Below are 26,578 nucleotides of genomic sequence, written 5' to 3' on the forward strand. Positions count from 1 at the left end.
TCACTAAGCTTTCGGGCTTACAGTTGTGGTTTTATGTTTCAGGTTCTCAGGAGTCTGTGGCAAGGCAAAGGCGTGATCGTACCGTTCCTCGCGTTGGTGTTTTATGATATGAACCTGGGAAAATACTCTGTTAAATAATGTATTGAAAACCTTTTTGTAACAACGTTATTAAAATGGGTGGTTTTTGAAAAGTTTTAATTGTTTTGAAATTTTGGTCGTTACAAGTTGGTATCAGAGCCTTGGTTTGAGTGAATTGGGGGAAACATTCGTGTGACTCCAGTCTCAAATCGAGGAGGATTTTAAAAAGAGAAAATTAAAATGGTTTTCAAATTAAGTAAAGGGAGGACGCGGAGGTACGATCAGCCGGAGCCAGTAAGTAACCCCAAGATACCATACATGATATTTGTTTTATTGAGCTTGATAGAACAGCATGCTAGAGTTAGGCTAGGGATCTTCAGGAATTCATGTTAATGTTGCCTGATTTGTGATGCCTGTAGCCTAGGGTCCCTTATGGGAGATTCTCAGTGTTCCTCTAGTGGTGAGGGTTGATAGTCGTTATGCATGTTCTCTAGGGTATTGTGGTAGTACTTCATACAAATATGGGTAGGTGTGGAAGGTAGTATGGGCCCGTACTACTGAAAGCACAGGACCCATATGCGTATCAGGGAAACCATAATCTCTAGGGTTGGGTTGCGAGAGTTGGATCCCAGGTTTGTGGGATGAGTCTGAGTTTTGGTTTGGTGTTTTCCAGTATGGAGATTTCGAGGCATGATGAGAGTGGATCCGGATCAGGATCGGGAGCTGGAGAGGGAGTTCCGGGTGGATCGGTGCCGTCTGAGGTTATCGATCAGATGAGCACGAGCGAGTTGGATGCGAGGATTCGCAAGATCCTGCATGATGAGGTTGCTGCATTGTTCCGGGCTGAGTTGCCGGAACTGTTTGGGTCGATTAAGACCGCCATGGTTGAGTATTTTGATGAGCGCTATGCGGCTCTCGCAGAGACGGCTGCCGCGGCGGCTACAGCGGCTGTAGCAGCGGCAAGGGAAGGAGCTAGTCGGGGTTTTCAGTATCGGGACTTCTATTATGCGAAGCCTCCCACATTCGATGGAGTTCAGGACCCGATTGTTGCTATGAGATGGTTATCAGACGTGGAGGGGTGTTTTTCCACGTGTTTATGCCCTGCTGATCAGAGGGTGAGGTGTGCTCTGAACCTGTTGAGGCTCGGGGCGAAGGGTTGGTGGAGATTGACCACGGGGTCATATTCAGATGCGCAGAGGGCTGCGGTTTCATGGGATCAGTTCCGAGAGATGTTCATCACCCGCTTTGTTCCGCATGATGAGAGGGAGAAATTGGCTCAAGAGTTCCTTGAGCTGAAGCAGGATTCAGAGTCGGTGACTGAGATCACCAGGATGTTCGCTGAGAGGGCGATGTTTTGCCCTGAGTTCGCTTCGGAGCAGGCTCAGATGTCCCGATATCTGAGTATGCTCAAGGGGGATATCAGACAGTTCGTGTCTGCGCAGAGGTGCGAGACCTTGTTGGAGTTGCAGGAGGCCGCCAGGCGGCGTGAGTTAGAGGTTGAGTTGCAGTTTCGTGAGCTGAGGCAGGCTCCGAGCAGTCGCAGCCGGCGCCGAAACAGTCCAGGACCGTTGATGTTAGAGTGAGGGATTGGAGTGGCCACACTTGTGGGAAGTGTGGGAGGGGTCACACCGGAGCTTGTTGGTCCGGTGGTGCATGCCGCAAGTGCGGAAAGGAGGGGCACTATGCGCGGGATTGTCGGCAGTCAGTGTCGATTCGGGATTTGAGGATTTGTTGTCATTGTCGTCAGGTTGGACATTTGAGGGTCAACTGTCCACAGCTTTCTGCGGGACCGATGCAGGCTCCCGCACCGGTCACTTTGAGGATTTCAGGTGGAGGTCAGGGTGGGGCGGAGCCCCTAGGGGCTCAGGGTCGCGCTTATCAGCCTGCGGCAGAGGAGGTCAGAGCAGTGCCGGATGCAGCTGCGGGTATGTTCCTTTCTTAGTGTCTTGTTATCTTGCGATTATTGTGGGTATTGTTGTGCTGGTATCTTTGTATGGATTTCGATGCGGTATTCGTTGTTTCGCGGGTTTGGCATGGTTATAGTTTGGTGTTTTGGTGCTGGTATCCTTGTGCGGTTTTCGATGCGGTATTCATCCTTTTGCAGGTCGTGGGTTTGGTTATGGGTTATTGTTTGGGAATTTCGTTGGTTATCATTCGTGAGGGTTGATAGTGGAGATGCGGCACTGGGTTGAATGTCGGGTAGTATCTGCAGTCGTGGAGTGGATAATTGAAAGACCGGATTCTTTTGAGCGAATTGATCAGGGAGGAGATGTGTTTTGCTGAGGGTTGCTTATGCTTGTGGGAAGCAGTCAGTGTGTAAGTGTTCTCTTTGTGCGGGGTTGTTCTGGAAGGTCGTTAATGGTGATCGGTGGTTGTTAGTCAGTGCTTTAAGTGGGGGAGAATTGGAGAATTCTCCGGGAGATCGATGAGTATGTGAGGGTGCTTAGCTGTTGGGATTCAGCAGTGTTCTGTCAGCTCAGAGTATAGGCTGACAAGAGCGAGTGTCGGGTATGAGGGGCGGGATACAGACCTAGGGCATTTGATTGTGGAGGCCTGGGAGCAGGCCGGGATCAAGTTTGAGTAGGTAACCGGGGTTAGGTGATCAAAGTATTTGTATGCTTGTTGTACGTGATGGGTTGTACTGCATTAATCCCACGGGATTTATGTTGTGCATGTTTCTAGAGTTGGAACCGGAAGGTTCCCAGAGTTAGAACCTGAGGGTTCACAGAGTTTGGGTGTACGGACCCACAGAGATATAGCCTCGAGTGGCTAGTGTGTGTTATGAGAGTCGGTCCAGTCATGCTGGAGACTCTGATGGTATTGTTGGATCAGTTTGAGATTGCGGATTGTGTATGTTGCAGTGTGATTACATTGGAAGGTCTGGCCCCGGGTTAGTGATCTTGTTTAGTTGAGGTAGTGATTTTGTTGAGTGGAGAGAGTGCATGGGCTTGAGAGCCCCTGCAATGAGAGCCAGAGTATGTGAATAGCGGGTACGCAAAAAGGGTGGTGTCGCTTTGGGCGAGCACCGTAGCACAGGTTGGGGTGGCATTATGGCCAAGGGGGTTCCTTGGAAAAGGAAAAGAGAAAGGTGTGTAACTCCGAAGGGGAGTGCAAGTTCACGAAAGTGAAAGCTGCAGAGCAGAGTTATGGTTAGAGTATTTCGAGTATGGTTTTGAGCATTGTGTTCGCGGCAGTGAAGTAGGAACTCATCCGGTTTGGGATGTCTGTTGAGGCTCAGAAGGGATGCAGGGAGAGAGAGAATCTTGAATTCTCAGTGTGATTCTGATCAGGTTATAGGGTGGATATTAGTGGTTCATCCTGGGAGATGTTTGAGGATAGTATCAGTATATTAGATTTCCCAACCTGAAGGTGTTAGAGCTGGTTCAGCTTGTGTGTGCGGTTGCAAGAGGAGAACTCGTGAGAGTTGCTCTGAGATAGAGAATGAGTTTTTCCGTCGTCACGGAATGGATAAAGTGGGATTCGGATCGGGGATCCGATGGTTCATGGTTTTCTAGCCTTTATGAGTCAAGTGATGGTTGTGATTTGGAGCAGTGTTGCATTATGGGTAATTCTCAGGGGTAAGTGAAGTTATTAGAGGGTGAATCCGGTGCCCTATTTGAGACGGTGGTCAGGACACCGTGAGGGAAGGAAAGTGTGTTCGAGTTCGTTTGGGTATGCCTTGTGGGACCTGGTTTGGTTGAGGTCAGGTGGCGCGTTGCGGGAGTACCTTGGAGTTGAGCTGCTATAGGCTTCGAGGGCGAAGCCTAATATAAGTGGGGGAGAATTGTAACATCCCGAAATAGCGAGAGTAGGGTTGAAGGGCCAAAAGTGTTATTTGGGAAAGAGTGACTCGGCGAGTCCATGGCTGGACTCGGCGAGTAGAGTCGCGACTTGGCCACGTGTTAAGTAGCCAACTCGGCGAGTCGATGAGATGGACTCGGCGAGTAGGCGCTGGGTGGAGAAAACCCTAATTCTCGGGGTTGAGCCCTATATAAGGAACATTATGTTCCTTCCCCAGCCTCTTTATTTCCCTCTTGAGTTCCAGAAACCCTAAATCGCAGAGGAGCTCCATTGTTGAGTGGATTGAAGCTTGGAGAAGTAATCATTGAAGGAATTTTGTGGGAATTGAAGGCTTGGGGCAAGGGGCTTTGCTTGGAATCAACTTCATTGCAGTTGGGGGCGTCCATTGAAGGTAATATCTCGTTCTTGGTCTGATTGTATGTTGTTTCTTCATTTTGGGGTTTGTGGGATCTTGCCTTTGGATGTAATTGGAAGTCTAGAGGGTAGATCTGAGGTTGCTACCTCAGATCTGGAGTAGAGAAGAATCAGAGAGCATGAAAGTCCCTGTGTTGGATTGTTTAGTGAAGCTTGCAAGTCCCAAACCCTAGTTATGAGTGAATATGGCCTAGATCTCTATGGATTCACGTAAAGTTTGCCACTTTACGTGATGGATGAGTTGTAGGAGGTTGGATCTAGGTTTTGGATCAATTGCATGGTCTGGGATGCTTCTGAATGGATTCAGATCGGTGGTACTCGGCGAGTCACATGGGTGAACTCGATGAGTTGCTTGAAGATGAGCTGGGACTCGACGAGTTGGAAGAACAACTCGGCGATTCGGATGAAGATGGCTTGGAACTCGGTGAGTTGTATGAACAACTCGGCGAGTAGGTTGAAGATAGCCATAGACTCGGCGAGTCTTGTCGAAGAGTCCCGATATTCTCTGGTTGAGTCGAGAATCGGTGAGTCAAGGGATGACTCGGTGAGTTGAGGGCTAGTGGACTCAGAGTTGTTGAACTCGGCGAGTCTCGGGGTGACTCGGCGAGTTAGATCGCGGATTGAGGGAAGTTCTGAGTATGGGGACTCGACGAGTAGGGTCAGTCAGGGGTTGACTTTGACCTTGTCTTTGACCAAGGGTTGACTAGTGGTTCCAGGGGTATTTTGGTAATTGTTGATTATTGTTTGAGTTCAGTGCATTGGTGGCTGTCCAGAGGTGGAGATCGTATCAGTGATCGGAGCAGCTTGAGCTATCTGTTCAGTCGGCAGTTTCGAGGTGAGTTATCCTCACTATATCGCTAGGGTTTATGGCACCAAGGCCAACCTTTTATCGGATGAAAATCCGGGTGGTTGTCAGTTGTTATGATATGGGCCGGAAGGCGTTATATGTTGCAGGCCGGAAGGCATTACATGTTGTGGGCCGGAAGGCATTGCTATGTGGACCGGAAGGTCATGGCCTGGAAAGGCGTATGTGTGCATTTAGTATGTTGACTGATTCGTAGGATGATGTTATGCTAGTGACCGGCTAGGCCGGTATCTTGAATAGAGTAATGCTATGTTATGTGGTCTGTTGATCGATTGCTGACTGTGAACTGTTATATGATTATGTGTTATGCGTATGATTGCTAGACCTGGGGTGTGACCCGGTATGCAGGGTCGTTCTATGTTCTGTTATGATATGTATGCTTTTATGCTGTGGGCTGGAAGGCAATATGTTATGGGCCGGAAGGCATTGCGTTATGGGCCGGAAGGCGATATGTTTTGGACCGGAAGGTCGTGGCCTGGAAAGGCATATATGTGGTTGGTATTTTGGGGGTATCTCACTAAGCTTTCGGGCTTACAGTTGTGGTTTTATGTTTCAGGTTCTCAGGAGTCTGTGGCAAGGCAAAGTCGTGATCGTACCGTTCCTCGCGTTGGTGTTTTATGATATGAACCTGGGAAAATACTCTGTTAAATAATGTATTGAAAACCTTTTTGTAACAACGTTATTAAAATGGGTGGTTTTTGAAAAGTTTAATTGTTTTGAAATTTTGGTCGTTACAGATGGCCTTGATGAATTGAGGTCAATTCCTTTCAAATGGGGAGGGGATAATCCATGCATGGATCATGAAAGCCCAAAAGGTGATGGATTATTGATTACTAGTGGGCTAGAAGGTGGTTTGAGCTCTATGGTTGGGTTGTACATGGTAACCCACAAATTGAATTAGGGTTGCATGATGAAGGCTAGGGCAACACTTTTAAGACTTCATAAGTGCTAAAAAAATGTTACTCTTTGCTTCATAAAGCCTCCTAGCCGTTTTTGACACTCTTTGGTGGATTAGGGTTACACTTTAATGCCTCTTATGGCTCCTTAATGGAGCATGGACGTTTTTTTCATACTCAAGTGCCTTGGACGTTTTTTGGGTTATTTCAAGAGTTTCCTTAATTTTCATTTAGTAGTTTTAATGAGTAGTTGGTTGGTTGGCTTGTTACCACCAACTTTGTAATAAAGGCTTCATATAAAGCCAAGTGCATGCATGGAAAAGTGATAGACGAATTTTTATGAAAAAAACCTTTATTCACTTAGAATTATTGTTATAATTCACAAATTATCTTGTTGGGACGTGTTCTTGACTTGATACGAACTCAATCCAATAGGTCTTGGATTGTTTTCACTGGTATACAACTTAATATGCCTTGAGTTGTTACTAATCTATCCATTTCTTTCCATTCACATATCATTTGTGGTTGGGGAAAATATCATATTAGCCTAACAAACTTGTCACGTTTGTTTTAAAAGGTCACTATTGTTATTTTTTTGCACAATAGGTCATTAAACTTACAAAAACAATGCCAATTAAACCATTATTGAAAATCTGAACCAGTCATCCGATAACAATGCTTATGTGGCAATAAATATAAAGCCACTTAGGAAGTTAGCAAAGAAGAAAGTCAGCCAAATTTGTGTTTTGTTATGGGAGAATTTCATATATACCCCTCTTAAACTTCAAAATATCATCTTTGTCCACCTTAATTTCTCAATATCATATTTATCCTTCATAAACCTTCAAAATATCATATTTGCCCAAATCCTTTTTTATAATGTTTTTAATATTTTATAATCATTTTTTATACTTTAGAACTATTATAATAATTATAAAATTTAACCATATTATCCTGACGTCTATGATAATGGAATGTGAACTTCTAAATTGTTGGAATGTCGACCTCTTGACAGACAAAAAGATTCATCTTCAACCCTTTCTATGAAATGTATATTTTGATTGTTTAGTTTTTGTTGTTGTTGATTGTTATTATGTTTTAGATTGAGGATATTTTAGATATTACCATTGATATTTTGATGTTTAAAAAATACATATACGATATTTTGATATTTAAGAAGGGCATATATGATATTTTGATGTTTAAAAATGACATATATGATATTTTGAAATTTTATGAAGGGTAAGTATGATATTTAGAAATTAAGTTGGGTAAATATGATATTTTGGTGTTTAAGAAAGGCATATATGAAATTCTCCCTTTTGTTATTGTCTCCAACTTCATCTGTTCTGTTCTTTACCGATGAAGACCATAAACAGTAATTGTTCAAAGACACAACTCCCAATCGCTAAAATGTTCACTTTGAAAACACATTCAAGATGCCAAGAACAAACCCGAAATCATATATCTAGGTTTTACCGAAGACGATGAATTTCTATTTAGCCTTTTTTAAAACTGAACCTGATCATCAATCATCATTAAAATCAACAATTAACATCAAGAACGAAGAGAGATTGCAAAAACGATTTCAAAGCCCCAATGCGCAAAAACAAGAAGCGAATCATCAGTTGAATCGACTAACTAAGAATCAAAACCAGAAACTGTGAACACAAATCAAAATATTTGAAGAAACGATTACAATACCAGAAAAAATAATCAATTATAGAACCTAAAATCAGTTTTCCAGGGTTCGGATTTGGAGATAAGAGCTTGGACGCTGATAGAGGTTGTTATTTGCCATCTTAGACTCGGTTTGTAACCTTCCTTGATGATTGACAACACGATCTTGAATGTGGTCTTGGTATCAGAACTCTCTTGGCTGACATCCTCCATTTTTAATGTCACATGGAGCATTGGTGCAGTAATACATACTTAATTGATATTCTTCTAGGGTGAATCCGTTTTCCTTGTCTTCGTTTTTCCCTCCATTAATTGTGATGGATCTCGATTCAATTTGGTGGGTGAATAGAGGTGGAGAGCGTTAGTTTTTGGGGTTTAAGGTTACCGAGAAGACGACCAATGTTCAACAACAATTTCCACATAAGCCCAAGTCGTAGCCCTGGCCCTTGCTTTTTTCCTAGATTAAAACTTGTTATAATGGGTTAAGTGACTTTTTTAACAGGTCAAACAAAAGTTCATTTCCTTAATGTACAAAAAAAAAAAAGTTAGATAACCTTTTAAAACAAACACGATAAATTTGATGGATTAATATGACATTTGCCCTTTGTGGTTGCTATTCTCTCTTAATTTACCTAAACAATACCCTACTCACCAAATCAAGCCCACACACGTATCAACCACAAAATAAATTGAAATCATAAGGACCATTAGTGTAATTTAGAATAAATGATTAACAAGTCATCTGTTAAATATTAACGAAAGTGACTTAATAGACAAGTAAATTATAAATTTAATGACTTATTGTGCAAAAAAAATATTTTAATGACCAAATCAAATAGATTATAATAGTCGGTTATGGTATAGTATATTTTTCTAAAAGTAATAAATAAATAAATAAATTTAAAAAAAAAAATCAAACACCTTCTTATCGCCCTCTTAGACCTTGGAAGATTCAAAGCAAGAAACTTTTTTTTTTTTGGTGTTTTCCTTTGTAAACATTGTCGCATCAAAATACTAAAGTTGTTTTTCATTAGTTAGTATGATATGCTAAATTACTTTATATATTATTATGAAAAAAAATAACACACGTTAAAATAATCCGAAATTCTTTTATAGAAATAGATGTATATAATTAATTAATATAGGTATAATTACAATTTTTTATTGCTTAAAAATCTGCAAAAAATTTAGGAATACTTTTGTAAACCTTAACAATAATCCTAATCAGCACTCCAGGTGTTACGGAATGACCACGTGGAGCAATTTTATTTGCTCAAAAACTACAACCAACGTGGCACCGCCGTTGAAGAAACAATCCAACTACAAACAAGAGATGATATGATACAAGAAACTCTCAATCGGATCGCTGGGACACGCACACACTCACTCGCTCTTTCTCTAGCTCTCGCTCTCTCGCTGTTGTTTATAGTCTGTGTATAAGCCACCGGAGGTCGGATCTCCCGCCGGAGGCTCCGACCTGAGAAAATATCCAGCCGTGGCTCCTCCGTCAGGGCAACAGCAACAGAGCAACAACAGCAACGTCACTCGAAGAAGAACCGCTTCTTCTAATTCGTCTCCGACACGTCCTTCGGCTCCTACTCGGATCATTTACAGAGAAACCCTTGGCACTTCTTCATTCTCTGAATCGGATCTAGACCTACCGTTTTGGCAACGGACCTGGTTTATTGGACTTTTACTGGTGATGGCGCTGTCTTTCTTTGGTCTTGCTGTATTTCTCTTCCTAACCCTAGACTCGGATTACACATCAACTCCTGTCTACGCTGCCACTTCCGAAGGCGTTGAGGTAATTCATTGATTATACGATTTTTTATTACGAATTTATTTCATGAGATTGTTGGAGCTAATTGATTTATTTGGAGACTCTAATTGGCTTGATTAAAATCTAATCTCGATTACTAGTTTCAACTTCGAAATTGGTTTGAATTGTGTAATATTCCAAGCGAAATTTGATGAAGGTTTCCAGTCGTTCTGACAAATAAGACGCATAAAAGAATGCTGGTGTAAGTCATTTGTTGTGCCGGTTTTTCTTTTTAATCCGGACACCGAGAAGATTTTATCGCTTGTATATGTGGTAAATCTGTGGATGAACTCCTTTCTATCTTGGAAGAGAAATATCATGACCACTTCTTAAGGTCAAATAGACTACATAACTTCGTTAAATTCTTTGTGAAGTTAAAACTAATATCACCATTAAGTTTGTAATAAATTCCAGGAATTTTAGATTTGAAATGTAAGAATACTGAATGTGTTAGGACATCTTGTTCTTTTCTTGGGAAGGAAGCTAGGAAGGTTCGATTTTCTTGCACTTTTAACTAGGGAATAAGAAATTTTATAGTATTTTTTTAGTAATATGAACTTGTTGTATCTGGAACTAGAAAAACAAGTACTTTACATATGTGTATGTTGATACTATTTCAATGAACCAGCAAAATGAGACTGTGTAGCATTTCTATATCAATGTTTATATATCACCTGATATTGCATAAAAGACTGATCTGAATTCTGAGGTATACACTTTTGTTGATTTTTCTTTTGTCAATGATGATTTATTGAAACTGTATATATGGCAGATTACATATGGATCAGTACTGAAGTTGATGCATGAAAAGACAAGATTCCGACTTCATTCACATGATGTGCCATATGGATCAGGCAGTGGGCAGCAATCCGTTACAGGTTTTCCTAATGTAGATGATGCCAATAGCTACTGGGTATGTTAATGGTGTTCATAATTATAACTTTATATCCATTTCACATGGTTAAAAAATTGACATAATTAAATTTTATGAACCAGATTGTTCGGGCTTCACCTGAGACATCAGCAAAACAGGGAGACAGTATAAAAAGTGGAACCATTATTCGAATGCAACACATGAAAACCAGAAGATGGCTCCATAGTCACTTGCATGCTTCACCAATTTCAGGCAATTTAGAGGTTTGTCATTTAAATTTTAATTACTTGAGAAAATGGTTAAGTCATAAGTGGCTAAGTGTAAGTTTTGTGTAGGTGAGTTGTTTTGGGGATGATGGTAATTCAGACACAGGAGATTATTGGAGGTGAGAGAACTACCTACCATTCTAGTGTTCTACCAATATCATATAATAAGTTTATGAGTTGAAGTGTTGTATGATTAATTGTGATTATCTATTATGGGGTTAGGATTGAAATTGAGGGGAGTGGAAAAACTTGGAGACAGGATCAACGAATAAGGCTTCGCCATGTGGACACGGGTGGATATCTACACAGCCATAATAAGAAATACAGCCGCATTGCTGGTGGTCAACAAGAGGTAGTATATGTTTAATATATATATATATATATATATATATATATATATATATATATATATATATATATATATATATAGTCTTGTTCTGATTAAGTCCATTCATTAAGTTAAAAAGAATGAGCTCCTGAAGTGGTGTTATGTGTTTTTTCTTTTTATTTAGGTTTGTGGTGTGAGGGAGAAAAGGGCTGATAATGTTTGGTTGGCAGTGGAGGGGGTGTATCTGCCAGTTTCTGGAAGCAAATGAATTATTAAATCACGATTAAATGTTAGCTTGTAGCTCTATCTAGAACTTGCTGTTTTTTTTTTATTAAGTCATTTTGGTAGATGGTATGTACAAGTGAATTGGAACACTTGAAGCGAGTCATATACATATAGGATGTTACAATTAGGATATGGATGTGTAACAACTTTTGGGGGTTATGAGGTATCTGTTGTTCCACTCTACCCCACGTTTTTACCCTCTTTTTATTTCATTGCAATAAAATGCTATGAGTTTACCCTATGTGTGTCTACTGATAGGTTTAAGAACAGAGCCTAACAAAAAGTAGGTGTGAACATGGTATGGTATGGTATGGTACTATGGTACCAAGTCTTGTCATATTAATTAATATTTGGTACATAGTTTTAGCTACCAGTACCATGTAAAGTATATTAAGGTCATTTTTTTGCAAAATTAGTTGGATGTTGTAATTTGATTTGTTATATGAGTGTATGATAAAAATAGATGAATATTTTTAAAATGTATAAAATTATATAAGAAGACAATTGTTTAAAATAAATAAATATATAAATTTATTTTTAAAGGCAATTTTAGAAATTGATTAAAAAAAACCTAACAGCTTGTTTTTAAATGCTTTTTCTTATTTAAACTAAAAGCTAAAAATTAATACTTTCACATGAACTTTTTTGTTAAAAGTTTAAAGCTAGAATTTCATAAACTCATTGTCAAACAAACCTTTTGTATCAAAAGTAATAAAAATTGTGATATACCATGATATCAAAAAATTAAATGATTATTAGTCATGACTACTCAAATGATACTATAGTACCAACAAGCATGTTAGTTATTTAACATATTGACTATCTGTTTTTTTTTTGGCTAAGTTGGTAACATAGTGGGTTTTATTTGGTACAAATTTGAAAGCCCAATCTAAAAATGTATATTTCTAAAAATTTATTGTAATATCTTTTTTTTAATATAATAATAAATAATAAACATTTTCGATAGTTTATATTTGAATTGTGACTGTCCTAATGAGAAATTGAAACTCCAAATCATATCATATTATGGAAAATAGAATTATATAACAAAGAGAACTTGGTAGAAACACTTGTAAAGGAAATCACATTACACTCCATTTACGTGTAAAATGGTATATAATAATTAAATGGAGAGGGGAATTTAGAATGCATCGCAACATTATATGTTTGTAAGCATCCTAACTAGAATCCTACAAGAATTCAAAAAATTCTAAAAATGGTGAATCGCACCATCTGAACAGTTTATGTGGGAGGTCAATCGCAGAACATTAGCAATATTTCAGTCGTGTCAGGATTTAAACATTGAATCTCCTGAGTGAAATTTCATGCATCAACTACCAAACTCTCATTGTGGGGACAATTCTAAAAATGATAAATCGCACCATGAATTCTAAAAATCCTAAACACCAACTAAATTGAAAGATTAATAAATCCTAATTACTTGAAAACCAAGCAACCAAATAACTCCCATGAAGGAGACTACGGCTCACCTTGAGACAAATTCCATCATCAATAGAAAAAACCTCCAAAAACGGAAAACAAATCTTATGCCATAGCCACTGAGGAATAGATTGAATGCCAACCAAGCTTACAAGCATGGTTTAAACATGGATACTGCAACTGGCTTTATCATCATGTTAGCATTTCTCCATGGCATTTGTTTTGACACGAACACGACCCACTTAAATCTGAGTGAACATAATCGAAAATTCGAAATGTTTCTGGTGGTATGAACCTGCAAAGTGTTAAATTTCATATTGCTTTCCAAGAATATAGCGCTCGTAGAATTTTAGTTTCCTTTTTCTATAACCAAAGGATTTAAAAATTGTAGGTTTAAAATGGGGAGAGGTGATCGAAATTGTAGGTCTAGCGGAACCTGTAATTGTAATGCCTAAGACATAGTAGATGCCATTAGATTTTCTCATAATAACTTCTATCACAATTAAGAGATCTACTGTGATCTTTAACACATATCCTGCAGACCAAAATACTTGTAACCCTTGTTGTGGAAGACAACTTAAAGTGATCGGATTTCTCTTCTTCTTGGGATTGAAACAAACATCGGTTGTGTTCTAATAGTCCCGTTGTACATCTTTGAATTGAAAAAAAAAGGTCCCAAAATCAGAACTTGTTCTAGTTCGGGCACAATTGCTTTGTATAACTATTATGCAGCTCATGGTTTAAAAAATGTTTTATTAAGCTACACCCAACTCTCAAACAGAAATTGTATGAAATATGCTTAACAAGAAATATCGTTTGAATTTTGAACAATGGCCAAACACAACAAAAAAAAAACTCAATAATTAATATCTAATGAACTTCAACAAGAGTTTTTACTCCAACAATCTAATCATATCCCTAAGGTTCTCCTCATACCAAAACTCAAAAACCGAAAAAACAACAAGAGTATTTTCATCAACTGCCAAATAATTAGTGAGATTTCATGTACTCTTGAACAATGTGAAGCCCTTCACTTTCCTCTCCGTAATCCTGCAAATTTTATACATAAAATTAAATAAATAAAGAAATACCACATAAACAAAACCACTTTTGACAAAAAAAAAAAAATACTTACCTTCACAACAAGGCAAGAGCAACCCACAACCTTTCTAGCTTTGCCTTCTGAGTCAATCTTGCACAACTTTAATCCAAAAAAGTATGATGTTAGAAATTATAGAAAAACAAGTCAATGAAAGTAAACTGCTATTTCTAATCAATTAAGATGAAAAAAGAGACTTACACCAGCCCATTCACCAAGAGTCTTTGCACTAGGAACAGTGATCAAGCTGACATTATGGTCAGCACAAAGTGCTTTGACCAACTTTTGATAGTCTGGCTGGTTACAGTCCTCAGCCAATACACAAAGCTGAGCAGCATGCTTCTCAATCACCTTTGCAGCCTCATGAAGTCCACGCACAAGACCTCCATGAGCAAGTGATTTTCTTAGCACATGTTGCAATGCTGTCATGATGTCCATGGGTTCACCAAGAGCAGCTGGAACTGGGACCTCAACTGGAACAACGGCCTCTTCACTACAAAAGTTAAAAAATGTCCATTAGATTTTGACAAAGAATGTATGATTGTGTTCATTGGAAATCACGATTATTTCAATACTGCATATAGAACACTTACACTGCTGCCATCTTTGTTGTGGATGGATGTAAGATGTTCAAATCAAACTGTCCAAAAAATGAGGAAAGCATGTCAGGAAGAAGATACATTGTAGTGAAGGTTAACAGATCATCTATTTTCCTTCAAACCTCTTTAATATATGTAAAGAAAGCTTTTGATAAGGAACATTCATCAGTCACAAAGTAAAACGAGAGATACTATTCACAGAAGCAAGAACAATACACAAAAAGACATGTATGCTGACAGTGTCACTTTGGTTTAAAAATTAATCCGGAAACGAAATAAATGTTTTTTCGTTGGTGTCCCTAGCAAACGATATAATAAAACGGAATTTCGAGCATCAGCTTGAGTTTCAATCGCATACATGCACATCAAATTGAAATTTTATGTGTTCGGAAACTGCATAATGTCAATGACGAAATCAAACAAATCGTACTCGAAGGGGAAAAAAATTCTCTGCTTTCTCAATAAGTTTAGATCGGAGGATCAAGTGGACGGAGACAAAGATCAAAGCGTTTCCAAATCAGTATTCGCGTAATTCTAGACAAAATCGGAATCACAGTCGAGAAAAAACGATAGACTCGCCCACTATATCAAACTGAAACAGATAATGCGTGGTTTATACTAGCAATTAACAGAAAATCAGCACAATAACTCATTAATCCAACGCTATATTTACCAACAATGAGCAATCGAAGCAATTTCACTAGAGATGTAGAGATCGAGAATGGGGTGAATACCTGATGCTGCCTCAAAATCAAAGAAATGTACGAAACGGTAAGCTCTGCCCGCAGACTTTGAGAGATTATAAAGGGTGCGGAATCTAAAACCCTAGTTCTATCTAAACTTCATTCATTTTAACTTTTAGCCCTTCTACTTTGTATTGTCCATATTATCCCCCTATATCTTGGATATTTTTTTAAAATCAGCCGTGCATTAGCTTGGTTTAGGTGCTTAATACTCTTTTATGCACGTTGGTAAAAGCTTGCTATGTCGAATCCCCTACATGGATAAAAATGTAACATAACATGTGTTTTATAATTACTTTTGAAATTTACATACATTAAATTAAATCCATTGAATTACTATCATCAAAAGATTGTCTTAATATAATCAATTATATGTTTGCTGACATCAATAATCAAATAAAACAACCATGAATTGAATCATGTGAAACATTAAAATTCATTAAAATCTTTACATTTCAAAGTCCTCGACTGCTTTTTGAGAGATTATAGAGTTCTTGTATGTTTGTTCATAGAGTAGTTAAGTAGTGATAAGATGTTGGAGATTAAAAAAAATGTATTGCCTAAAATTTGAACCGAACCAATTTTGTTTTTTTCTTTTTCTCCATTGTTTGTGACGACTTAATACCAAATAATTTTTTTAGTAAATTACACGAATGGTCCCTATGGTTTGGGGTAATTTGCATGTTCGGTCCCTAACTTATCTTTTTAACTCGGAAGGTCCTTACTGTTTGTTTTTGTTGCGCATTTGGTCATTGTCTTACCTAAAAAAGACTATTTTGCCCTTAATTTTTTAATTTATTTAAATAAACACACCCTTAACCCCACTTCCACATCACCTTAGCTTACCTTACCTACCCACCTTATTTAAATAAATTAAAAAATCAAGGGAAAAATAGTCTTTTTAGGTAAGACAAGGACCAAACGCACAATAAAAACAAACTATAGGGACCTTTCGAGTTAAAAATATAAGTTAGGGACCAAAAATACAAATTACCTCAAACCAAAGGGACCATTCATATAATTTACTCTAATTTGTTCTTACATAGATACATAAAAAATGAGATTTAGAGACCCATGGCTATGGTCCATAAGGTGTTGATATCACCTTCCCTAAAACATCACAAGTATAGAACACTTATTATTTGAGGATCTCATTATGCATAGACATTGGATCTTAATATTATGAAAGTAAATATTTCGTTAAATGTTATATGTTACATTAGATTAACAAATAACCAAATAAAAAAAACTAGATATAACTCTTGAAAAAATCAATTTTTCTAGAGTCTCAAATGTCGTTTTTCTCTATTTTAATTTTTTTAACTTCAGTAATTCCGTATATATTTGTTCTTCATTTATTTTAATGATAGTGTCTCTCCTATCTTCCTTATAATTGTCGACATGAGTCTACATATAATCAAATATCATGTGGAACTTCTGTAGTTGATGATTTTGCAACTCATTAATTTCATGAAATTAATGAATTTTGCTTTTAATTTATAAAACCAGTTTTGTCACAAAAGTCAAAAACTATCTTACTAATTTGCGATGGCTTACATTTTGGGTATTGATATTTACAGTGAATAACTTTAAGCTTTTATAGACGAGTAAAATAAGATATTTAATCATTTTAAAACAACATTAATTTTGTGCTATATGAATTTAGGAACATATGTGATTTGATTATGTGCTGCCTTTTCTCTCTCTTTTCGTACACCATATAGTCGTCATCAGGACAGGGAAAGGTTCCTCGCTGCAGCGTTCACCCAATAAGTAAACCCAAAATTCCCCTTTCCATTTCCAATTCGAAACCCTAATTCTAGACTCTCCTCATTGTTAGATCTGCATCGCAAGGTTTGCATTCTTCTTAGTAATTTCTCTTTAGCGATACTTCTTTATCCCACTTCAATTTTATATTTGTTGAATTGTATCATGCTGATGATGTCTGTCGCCTGTGTATATTGCAGATCTGGGTCGACTCGCAAAGGGGTTTCATATAATTCCATGTTTATTCACGAAATTTCGTTGAAATTTTGACATTTTTGTTATGAGAAATGTCGCTTTTGTCAAAAAGCGATTCTATTCTGATTCGGGAGGTGTGGAATGACAATCTCGAAGAAGAATTCGCATTGATCCGAGGCCTCGTTGATGATTTCCCTTACATTGCAATGGACACCGAATTTCCTGGGATTGTTCTTCGTCCTGTCGGTAATTTCAAAAACAGTAACGATTATCATTACCAGACGCTAAAAGATAACGTCGACATGCTCAAATTGATCCAGTTAGGGTTAACGTTCTCTGACGATCAAGGAAACCTACCAACATGCGGAACAGATAAATATTGCATCTGGCAATTCAATTTCCGGGAATTCAATGTAAACGACGATGTTTTTGCAAATGATTCCGTTGAGCTTTTGAGACAGAGTGGTATTGATTTCAAGAAAAACAACGAAAATGGAATTGATGCACAGAGATTTGGTGAGCTATTGATGTCATCAGGGATTGTTTTGAATGATAGTGTGTATTGGGTTACTTTCCATAGTGGATATGATTTTGGGTATTTGTTAAAGGTGCTGACTTGCCAGAATCTACCCGACACACAATCTGGATTCTTTAGTTTGATTGATATGTATTTCCCCACCATTTTTGACATTAAGCATTTGATGAAGTTCTGCAATAGTCTTCATGGTGGATTGAACAAGCTGGCTGAACTGTTGGAAGTTGAAAGAATTGGTGTTTGTCATCAAGCTGGATCAGATAGTTTGCTTACTGCTTGTACTTTCAGAAAGTTGAAAGACAACTTCTTTAGTGGTTCTTTGGAGAAATATGCTGGTGTCTTGTATGGTTTAGGTGTTGAGAATTGACAACAATGCTTTCATTGTTGGAAGATAGTAGAAAAAATAAAAAAAATAATTTTATGAAAGCTATATGTGTGTTGTAAATGCACCACAGTTTGTACACATCTTGAGAGAAAAAAAAAGGTTATTTTTTGATCTACGTAATCTTCTCTTACGTTAACAATGGTTTCCATTTTTAATGAAATAGATTCTTTAAGGTATACAATATCTATTGTCATCTGTATGCAGGTCTGATTCCATGGTGAAGCATTTTTAATTGGTTGCCAATGCCATGCTCTCTTGCTGATCATTGATCATGTCCGGGTATGTATCTGGTTGTTGATTATTTCAGATCTTTTTGCAGATTCATGGATGTAGTAGTATTCTAACTTCTAAGTGTAATCAATAATTTGTTATGGTATCATCATGTTTCAATCAAGAAGATGTTATCATATTCCATTTAAATTTAGTGATGCCATGTCAGATATAGCTTAGGCATTGTTTTCTTTCCCCCATCAAGTGCTTACTCGATAAATGTGTTTAAAAAATTACTATGAATCTGGTAAATGGAATGAAAAAAATAAGATGCGGGTATACTTATAAAAAGTTAGGATTTATATATATACATATGTGTTGTTTCTTTTTGTTTAAACCCTTTTAAATGTGGTACTTGCTACAATGTGTGTGAGTTTGTTGTGAACCTTGTGAAACACGTGTCACTTGGTGATGATAATTGCTATTTCATGATATTGATATGGACCTCATCCTCCGCTTGATGTTTATGTGTTGTTTCTTTTTACTTAATAAACTTAATAGGGACATGACTTAAACAAGTCTTGTATAGATAAAATGTCTGAATGTGTAATGATGTATGTCTGGATTAAGTGTTGTATACATAAGATTTGTTTCTTTTCTAGAGTGAATAAACCGTTTGAATAAAACTGAGACATTGAAGTTTCCAAAAGAACAAATTTCAAAATATTTATCAATTTTAACAATATTATTGATTTTCACATTAGAGGAGTTGAGAGGAAATAAGGAGAGGGGAAATTATATGTGTGTGTTTCTAATTTATTTGATGAATTGGTATGGGCTTTTTTCATATTCAGCCCTTCTATTTGACTCAAATTTTCGAGCAACAGATGACATGAGCGCAATGTTTGGTGTCGAAGAGGGATGATCCAAGCTTGTTGTGACTCACAAACATTGATGATGTGAAGAAGTTGCAAAGTTGCAGCAGCTGTTATGAATTATGATTTTAATTTGGTGTAACTAGAGATTAAATTCAATTATTAATCATGTTTTGATTTTATATAATTGAATTTGTGTCGTTATGTACAAGAATCCATAAATAAGCAGGAATTTCTTCTTTAATGGATAGAGGGTTAATTCTGTCATATATTCTATGGTCTGATGTGATTGATTGTGTAACACAGCCCCTTGGTTTGATAATAATAACAATAATAATAACAATAATAGTGCTTCCATGATATGTTCATTTAGCTACACAGTAAATCCATAAGATTTATGTAGTAGTAATTTCAGAAAGAAACCACAAGTTAAGAATCCAAGGATAGATGAGTATTTTCAAATCTCATTCCCATCACCACTACATACCAGACCTCCAATAAAACTGGACAATTCCTCCTAAGTTAGCATAATATATAAACCATCATGTCAACAAACCTCCCTCATCATCCATCCATCACCTTTTGCGTTTAAGGCTCTTCAAATTCTTAAAAATATAGCTAATAACCTCCTTCAATGTAGCTTTCCTGTTGTCTTTAAAGTTCCAAAGCTCATTCACAACATATCTCCCACTTGGATTATACTCATTCATCTCCTTGAACGCCCCAACCACTGCATCAAACACCCCATCCCCCCATTCTGCCTTGAGATTCTTCAACAACTCATCCTCTTCATTTATCACTTCCTGCATCATCACCATCATAAATTAATAACAACCTTCATCCCTAAATTTAAGACCATAAACATAAGCAGAGCATACCTTATGATTATCAGCATCTACTTTAATCATTTTCATGGGATGCCATTCTGGATTTTTAAGCTTATCCTGCCACAAAGAGCATAACTCAGACGCCTTAATTTGAGCTTCTTCATTATCAAACTTCTCTTTGCAGGCATCATGAAATGCCTTCATATCAATTTCCCCCATCCTTTTCACACCAATATTTGTTCTCCCACTTAGCATATCCTGCAACCCCTGAAAACCCCACAACCAATAACAACTAATTCATAAAACTATTCAACACATTAATGTAATTCATTCAGTAGAAATATTACTTTAATCAACACTTTGCGAGCTTCTTGCAGCTCATCATTACTCTGGCGTTCCTTCACCACAAGTGTTTGATTCAAATTCTCCATGTTCTCCATTTCTTCCATTTTTGTTTCCAGCTCATTGTTCATCTCCTTAATCTTCTCCTGAACAGCAGCATCATCTTCATCTCCTAAATGCTTCATAACCTGCAACTTCCCTTTCAATTCTTCAATTTCCATCTCCAATTTCTGTTTAGCATCCAGCTGTCTTTCCAACTCAAGCACTTTCTTCAGGGCCTCCTCTTTCTCTCTCTGCAATTCCCAATTTCCAATTTCCAATTCAACTCAACAAAACTTGTTATAAACAAACACATATAATAACAATTTCTTACAGATTTACCTTTTGCTCTTCAACCAGTCTTAACACACTCTCATCAGCTTTCTTTTGCTCAATGGAAGCCATGTGCAGAGAGTTGTTTTGCACGTCATTCTGAATTTACAAAAAGGATGTCAACCACAAAATATAATGATATTTAAAATATGTGTAGACATGTAGATGATATGTTAAGGAATACAATCACCTTTTTTTTCTCCTCATCCAGCTTTTGTTTCTCCCTTTCTGTTAGAGCTTCCCTCTTGTTAAGCTCTTTACTCCATGAATCAAGCTTTTTCCTCCTTTTCTCCAAGTCAGCATTCAACATTTCTTGTTCATCCAACACTCTTTTCACATGCTCCCGTGCAAGGCGCTGCATCTTTCTTGTCTCTGGGTAGGGACAAGTTTGTCATGTTAGCATAAAACTTAATATAATCTTAGAAAATAGAAAAAAGGGAGTAAAGAACCTTCATAGAAAGCTGAATGAAGGCTGTCTTTTTCTTCAAGCATTCTACTCAAAGACATTGTTTTCTGGTTGTATTTAATCTGCAAGTCATCGAGATTTTCATTCCTCGTGTCAATTTCGCTGGTTAATTCCACAACTGCCTTGTTTCTTGTCTGCATAGCTTCTTGAACAAGGTCTGATATGGTTTTCAGTTCACGATTCTTGCGTAGGAAATCTCCAATTGCCCCTTGTGACTCAAAGTCATTTGCACGTGCAAGCCATGCATAAATACTTGAACCAGAAGATTTATCAGAAGCAACCCACTCTCTCTTGCTATGGTGATTAGCCTCAAAAGATTTCTCAAACTCCATAGCGTTTTTAAACCCCGTCCAATCATTGTTGAATCTGACTAAGGCTTGAGCAGTTGTCTTTTCCTCATCCCAAGATATCTCAACCACTTCAGGCTTGTATTTTGAGAACCTCTTCATCCAGTATTCAGTGCTTTCAATTGCTTCCTCATTCTCAGGATCTTTGACTATATTCACAACTATCCCAGTCCATGGCCAGCAAAACAAATCATTTTCTTCTGAAACAGGAGCAACAGGTTTGGGCTCAGCCACTTTTGGTGGTTGTTCAGACTCATGGGCCAGATCATGCTCCAAGTAGATTGCTAAAGCAAGATGATTCGCCTTCTGTTTTGCACTTCTGTTAGAAGACCCTTTGCCTACCCCTGAAGCATGTTGATGCAGGTCTTTGTACTTGAAGTTTTGCTTCTTTTTTCCCGCACAGAAAGGACACCTCAGTATACCATTCGGGTATTTAACCTTTAAGGTTCCATCTCTAAGTTGCTCTAAGGGTTTGTCTTTGTACTCAGCAATCTCTGACTCACTGAAGTCAGATTCTTCTCCAGAGCTGTGATCCATCTACCTTGGAAACAAAGACAGAATACAACTCAATAAGACAAAGATCTTTGAGATATTTAAAAGAAGCATAGAACAGAAGAAGGAAATGTAAGTTTCAGATATAAGAAGACTCATATACTGCATATCCTAAACACATTCTTACTAAGTAGTAGCATTACATATTGAAGCATAACAGCATCCTCGCTATGGTTAAAAGAGGAAAGAACTATGGTAGCTATATTTTCTTTGCTAAAATTAGTACGACTACCCCTACGTCTACCATACGCTTGATCAAAACCTTCCTATAACGAAAATAAAACCCTAAATTACCAGGCCGGACAAAAATGCACGAAGAATAGAAGAGATTAAGTTGTAATCGACAGGTTGGAGAAGACATAACATCAATAATCATCGAGAAACATCTGATCTTTCGGTGGTTAAAGAATTAAAAAGAAAAGTACGAGAAAACGAAATGTATCACTCGAGAATACTCAGTAAGCGGAGACACCTGCGTCCGTCGACCAGTGGACTGAGAGAAACACCGTAAAGCGATCGGTGAAGATGAAGAAAAACCCTAAAGGCTCGTACGGAAGAAATTCCTTTCGCCTTTGTGTGTGTGTGTGACTTTGGGGAGACGATGTGCAGACTGGAGAGACTAGCCACAATAGAGTGACATGTAGGAGCGAGAAATACTCGCAGGTGGGTCACATGACTCACATCTCACAGTAAACATTGGGCTGTTTAATTGTACTCGAGCCCATGCACCTAATTGTTAGTCTATCTATTGGACCATTGGTAACAAAACTAGATATCGTATATATTTAATTTTTTACTTATAGTGAAGAAATGATTATTCTAAATGAGCAACAAAAATGCATTCAAGTACTATCTCATATGCGTAACAACGCAAGGTGACGTGTGCTCGGTACCGGAAGGGAACACCATTTCGAGTGTCACTGTAAACGGCCATATTCAGATTTAGTTAACAACTATTAGGTATATGGATTGGATACTTGAGACCCAATGATGAATCAAGTTTCATAAGCCAATTACTATTGGTAGGACATATGATAACACTAATCATGATAAGTGATTAATGTTGAGGAAAGATACATTTAAAAAAGGTATGAAAACTTCAACTTATATGAAAATGGTACAGAAGGCATGAGCATGTGGTTGAGAAAAGAGTCCGAGGGAGACGTGACACCTTGTAGTACCTCAATCGAGGATTTTATTTTTATATACATCTGTTGAATCAAAGGTAATATTATTGGATAGAATATGATATTGGGATATACTGAATGTAACATCCTAAAATTTAAGATTGGGTTCTTAAATTAATCAATTAAATAAATGAAAAATGATTTATATAGTTAAATCATCAAGGGATAATCATATCATTAGTTGATATGAAGTTTGGAAAGTTATAAGTGAAAATAGTAACATTTTAAAGTTAAAAGGGTAAAAGTGTCAAATTTGCGAAGTTAAATGACCAAAGGGTTGACTCGGTTAGTGGAAAGGACTACTAAATTCATATAATGGATGGAGGAGGAGTAAGTATGTCAACCTTTTATATTAATGTTAAAATAATTGAAGTAGTGTTAAATTTGACATAAGTTGTAAAGTTAAGGGACTAGTTTCGACAAATAGAAAACTCTATGACTAGTGTTAACATAGTCATTTGACTAATTAGATAAAATGAATTATTTTGGGGTCAAAGTGTGAAAGATGTAAGATTCCTTTTATTTATTGATCAAATGGTGTTAAATATGAGAACAAGGAAGGTTAGGGGTCATTTCTGCCAATTGTCGAAAGTAGTCACTAGTTAGATGGGGTTCTCTTCATTTGAAGACAAGGGAAACGATATTGAGTGAATAGATCAAGGAAATGGCGATTTATATAACACAAAGGAAGATTTAGAGTAGTTATTGAGGAATCAAGCTAGGAATTGAATATATGAAGCAACATCAAGCTTGAGAGGTATAATTTCTCATCCTCTAACTCTATATTTCGAATTCAAGGTTTGGGGAAAGCCCCAATGTCGAAATTAGTTTGATTCATTGATTAGGGTTTTGGTTTCTGACCTCCTTTGAGTTTTTTTCTTTTATGGTTCCAATCTCAACCCAATCGTTCCATTGATGGTCTTGATGATTTGGGCGAAAACCCTCATGAACCCTAGAAAAACCAAATTGAGAATATGGCAATTGCAATGAAATGATATTAGATTCTATGACCTAGATGATATTTGATAGCAACAAATCCAATTAGAATGCTCAAATTCATCAATGATGGTAGAATCAAGCATAAAGATGGGTTTTAGATGGTTATGTGAGAAATTGTGATGAATATAATGAAATTCTTGGAATATAAGCATTTGATGAGTATATGATACTCATAATCATGATTTGATACTAACAATATGATTTTAATGCAATAACATGAAGGATTGGGTGGTCTATAGTTGAATTTATGGAATAATTGGCCATAAGGGCATTTTGGGAAATCTATTGATAATTTCATAATGAATCTCATATAAGAAGTGAATGATATTCACGAACATGAATTGACACTCAATAGGTGATAGTGAAACATAAACATGAGTGAATGTTAGCAAATATGCATCTCTAGTGATTGTTATGACCCAAGGGTAATTTTGGAACATGGAATGGAATTGAGAATTCCATAGTTAGATTGGGCATTTCCAATGAGATTGATGGGGGTTTTATATGCTTAACAATATTTATTTGAGTGTTCAATAAGTTGGGAACAAATCTTGTGAGCTTTGGAATGTTCAAGTGAAAAATAGACTAGTTTACTCTTCTTCTAAACACTTGAGGATCATCATGATCTTAAGGTTTCAATGAACACTTAATGGATTAAGTGGAGTGTTTTTAGATGATAAAACACATCTTAAACATGCGTTAGAACCTATACAAATGGATTAAGTGGAGTATTTTTGTGGAAATACATATTTTTCTGGTTTTGGGCTTTTCCGACCTAGTTTTTGGAAAATTTGTAGAAAAATCATCGTAAGTCGAAATTTGGATCTGTAAATTCTGGAATTTTGTAAATTTTGTCTAATTTGTTAACAATTTTTCTCATAATTTTTAATGGCTTCTAACAAGTGTGAAATTGTTCACCTTCACAGGCTGGTCCGAAATTATTTCAAACCTGATAGGCAGTTTTGTAAAATTCGCCAAAAATTGTAGAAAAATCCTATGAAAACGTGAGCGTAGTCATTTTAAAGGTATAAACCTGAACATTTTTCATGTAAAACAGTTTTGAAAAATATTATCATTAAGGGGGTTAAAACAGTCTGAGATTGGACCAAAACTTTTCTGTCAAGGGCTGTTTTATGAGTTTAATTTATAGATCTTAGAACACAACACTCATTTTTGCTATTTAAAGTGTATAAATCCCAGATATACTAGTTTACATGTATTATATGTGATAACACATATTTTTCTCAAGGTTTTTATGAATATCCAAGGGATAAACTTCATGTTCTTAGCAGGTCCGGTCCAGACTTGCCGCACTTATAGCAGCCTGATGATCCCAACTTGCACGCCCCCTCGTGCGACTTGCCGCATTTCTATAACACCGAAAATTTCAAACAATTTTTCATTTAAAAATAAACGTTTAATTCTTAGAAACACTTGTTTAAAATCTCATTCATAATCGAATTACAAATATAACTCCATTTTCACTTGTATAGAAAACCAGGATCCTCAAACATGACTCTTTCTCTGGTGTGTACAATCAAGCCGGTACCGTCCCGTGATACTGAAAGAAACCTGCAACACAACATAAAACAAAACACTGTAAGCACGAAGCTTAGTGAGTTCCCCAAAATACCACACATAAAACACATATTAGCCACTCGAGGCTATAACTCTATGGGTCCGTGCACCCAACTCTGTGAACCCTCAGGTTCTAACTCTAGGAACCTTTCGGTTCCAACTCTGTAATCATGCACAGCATAAATCACATAGAAATAATGCAGTACAACACATAGCATACACATAACATACATACACTAACACATAGCTCTGATTACCTACTCAAGGTAAAGTATAGTGAGAAGACTCACCTGGCAAGCAGAAAGCAGATATCCCCACACTTAAATCTCGAACTCGCCACCGCCTAACACGTAAGGCAAATACTCTCATGAATATAACTCTCGAGACTAGAATCAATCCTCTCATGGCACCCTCTTAAGGGTAAAAGACTATTTTACCCCTCTCTTGGCCCAAAGGCCACATCGCTGACTAAACCCTAAAAGTCAACGGTCAACCCTTGGTCAAAATCAAAGTCCTCAGTCAAAGTCAACCCCTGACTGACCCTACTCGCCGAGTCAATCCTATGACTCGCCGAGTTCTCATAATCAGAACTTCACTCAATCCGCGACCCAACTCGCCGAGTCATCCCTTGACTCACCGATTCTCGACTCAACCAGGGAATATTGGGACCATTCGACAAGACTCGCCGAGTTCAAGAAACAGACTCGCCGAGTCTAAGGCTATCATCAACCTACTCGCCGAGTTGTTCATACAA

At 37.4% G+C, this 26,578-nt stretch overlaps 4 protein-coding genes across 7 annotated transcripts; 2 read left to right on the plus strand and 2 right to left on the minus strand.

Moving 5' to 3' along the window:
* The first annotated feature begins 9,075 nt into the window (after nucleotides 1-9,075).
* On the plus strand, nucleotides 9,076-11,547 carry LOC111910250 (stromal cell-derived factor 2-like protein). The gene is made up of 6 exons (XM_023906056.3): nucleotides 9,076-9,538; nucleotides 10,326-10,466; nucleotides 10,550-10,690; nucleotides 10,763-10,812; nucleotides 10,916-11,045; nucleotides 11,206-11,547. Exons 1-6 carry the CDS (start codon nucleotides 9,437-9,439, stop codon nucleotides 11,287-11,289), a joined length of 648 nt encoding a protein of 215 aa, XP_023761824.1. The 5' UTR covers nucleotides 9,076-9,436; the 3' UTR covers nucleotides 11,290-11,547.
* Nucleotides 11,548-13,585: 2,038 nt separating this feature from the next.
* LOC111910243 (40S ribosomal protein S12) lies at nucleotides 13,586-15,276 on the minus strand. The gene is made up of 5 exons (XM_023906048.3): nucleotides 15,179-15,276; nucleotides 14,439-14,485; nucleotides 14,047-14,338; nucleotides 13,882-13,947; nucleotides 13,586-13,796 (listed from the first exon to the last, which is right to left on the minus strand). Exons 2-5 carry the CDS (start codon nucleotides 14,447-14,449, stop codon nucleotides 13,737-13,739), a joined length of 429 nt encoding a protein of 142 aa, XP_023761816.1. The 5' UTR covers nucleotides 14,450-14,485; nucleotides 15,179-15,276; the 3' UTR covers nucleotides 13,586-13,736.
* Nucleotides 15,277-16,851: 1,575 nt separating this feature from the next.
* Nucleotides 16,852-19,421, plus strand: LOC111910227 (probable CCR4-associated factor 1 homolog 6). Of its 3 annotated transcripts, none has more exons than XR_002856468.3 (4): nucleotides 16,852-17,041; nucleotides 17,155-18,168; nucleotides 18,274-18,348; nucleotides 19,134-19,421. XR_002856468.3 is itself a non-coding variant. In XM_023906020.2 (2 exons), exon 2 carries the CDS (start codon nucleotides 17,242-17,244, stop codon nucleotides 18,049-18,051), a length of 810 nt encoding a protein of 269 aa, XP_023761788.1. In that variant the 5' UTR covers nucleotides 16,852-17,041; nucleotides 17,155-17,241; the 3' UTR covers nucleotides 18,052-18,182. The 3 variants fall into 3 exon arrangements, 1 of the variants encoding a protein (XP_023761788.1); XR_002856469.3 differs by having other exon boundaries at nucleotides 19,167-19,421; XM_023906020.2 differs by lacking the exons at nucleotides 18,274-18,348; nucleotides 19,134-19,421 and having other exon boundaries at nucleotides 17,155-18,182.
* Nucleotides 19,422-19,468: 47 nt separating this feature from the next.
* On the minus strand, nucleotides 19,469-22,692 carry LOC111910212 (factor of DNA methylation 1). 2 transcript variants are annotated; one of them, XM_023906010.3, is made up of 7 exons: nucleotides 22,533-22,692; nucleotides 21,145-22,045; nucleotides 20,886-21,067; nucleotides 20,705-20,794; nucleotides 20,329-20,616; nucleotides 20,033-20,248; nucleotides 19,469-19,957 (listed from the first exon to the last, which is right to left on the minus strand). In XM_023906010.3, the coding sequence occupies exons 2-7, from the start codon at nucleotides 22,043-22,045 to the stop codon at nucleotides 19,730-19,732; spliced, it is 1,905 nt and encodes a 634-aa protein (XP_023761778.1). In that variant the 5' UTR covers nucleotides 22,533-22,692; the 3' UTR covers nucleotides 19,469-19,729. The 2 variants fall into 2 exon arrangements, with proteins under 2 accessions (XP_023761778.1, XP_023761771.1); XM_023906003.3 differs by having other exon boundaries at nucleotides 21,145-22,049; nucleotides 22,533-22,689.
* Between the last annotated feature and the right edge of the window lie 3,886 nt (nucleotides 22,693-26,578).

The sequence above is a fragment of the Lactuca sativa genome, chromosome 1 (assembly GCF_002870075.4).
Source record: "Lactuca sativa cultivar Salinas chromosome 1, Lsat_Salinas_v11, whole genome shotgun sequence".
Taxonomy (NCBI): Eukaryota; Viridiplantae; Streptophyta; class Magnoliopsida; order Asterales; family Asteraceae; genus Lactuca; species Lactuca sativa.

What these genes read in the sequence shown, in the direction of transcription:
- LOC111910250 (XM_023906056.3), top strand. Translation starts at nt 9,437, where the DNA reads ATGGCGCTGTCTTTCTTTGGTCTTGCTGTATTTCTCTTCCTAACCCTA. An exon ending in CCACTTCCGAAGGCGTTGAG is followed by an intron (nt 9,539 to 10,325) that starts GTAATTCATTGA and finishes TATATATGGCAG; the next exon opens with ATTACATATGGATCAGTACT. An exon ending in CAATTTCAGGCAATTTAGAG is followed by an intron (nt 10,691 to 10,762) that starts GTTTGTCATTTA and finishes AGTTTTGTGTAG; the next exon opens with GTGAGTTGTTTTGGGGATGA.
- LOC111910243 (XM_023906048.3), bottom strand. An exon ending in CTCTTGGTGAATGGGCTGGT is followed by an intron (nt 13,948 to 14,046) that starts GTAAGTCTCTTT and finishes TTTGGATTAAAG; the next exon opens with TTGTGCAAGATTGACTCAGA. An exon ending in GCTCTTGCCTTGTTGTGAAG is followed by an intron (nt 13,797 to 13,881) that starts GTAAGTATTTTT and finishes TAAAATTTGCAG; the next exon opens with GATTACGGAGAGGAAAGTGA.
- LOC111910227 (XM_023906020.2), top strand. Translation starts at nt 17,242, where the DNA reads ATGTCGCTTTTGTCAAAAAGCGATTCTATTCTGATTCGGGAGGTGTGG.
- LOC111910212 (XM_023906010.3), bottom strand. Translation starts at nt 22,045, where the DNA reads ATGGATCACAGCTCTGGAGAAGAATCTGACTTCAGTGAGTCAGAGATT. An exon ending in TCATTCAGCTTTCTATGAAG is followed by an intron (nt 21,068 to 21,144) that starts GTTCTTTACTCC and finishes GTCCCTACCCAG; the next exon opens with AGACAAGAAAGATGCAGCGC. An exon ending in TGGATGAGGAGAAAAAAAAG is followed by an intron (nt 20,795 to 20,885) that starts GTGATTGTATTC and finishes TTGTAAATTCAG; the next exon opens with AATGACGTGCAAAACAACTC.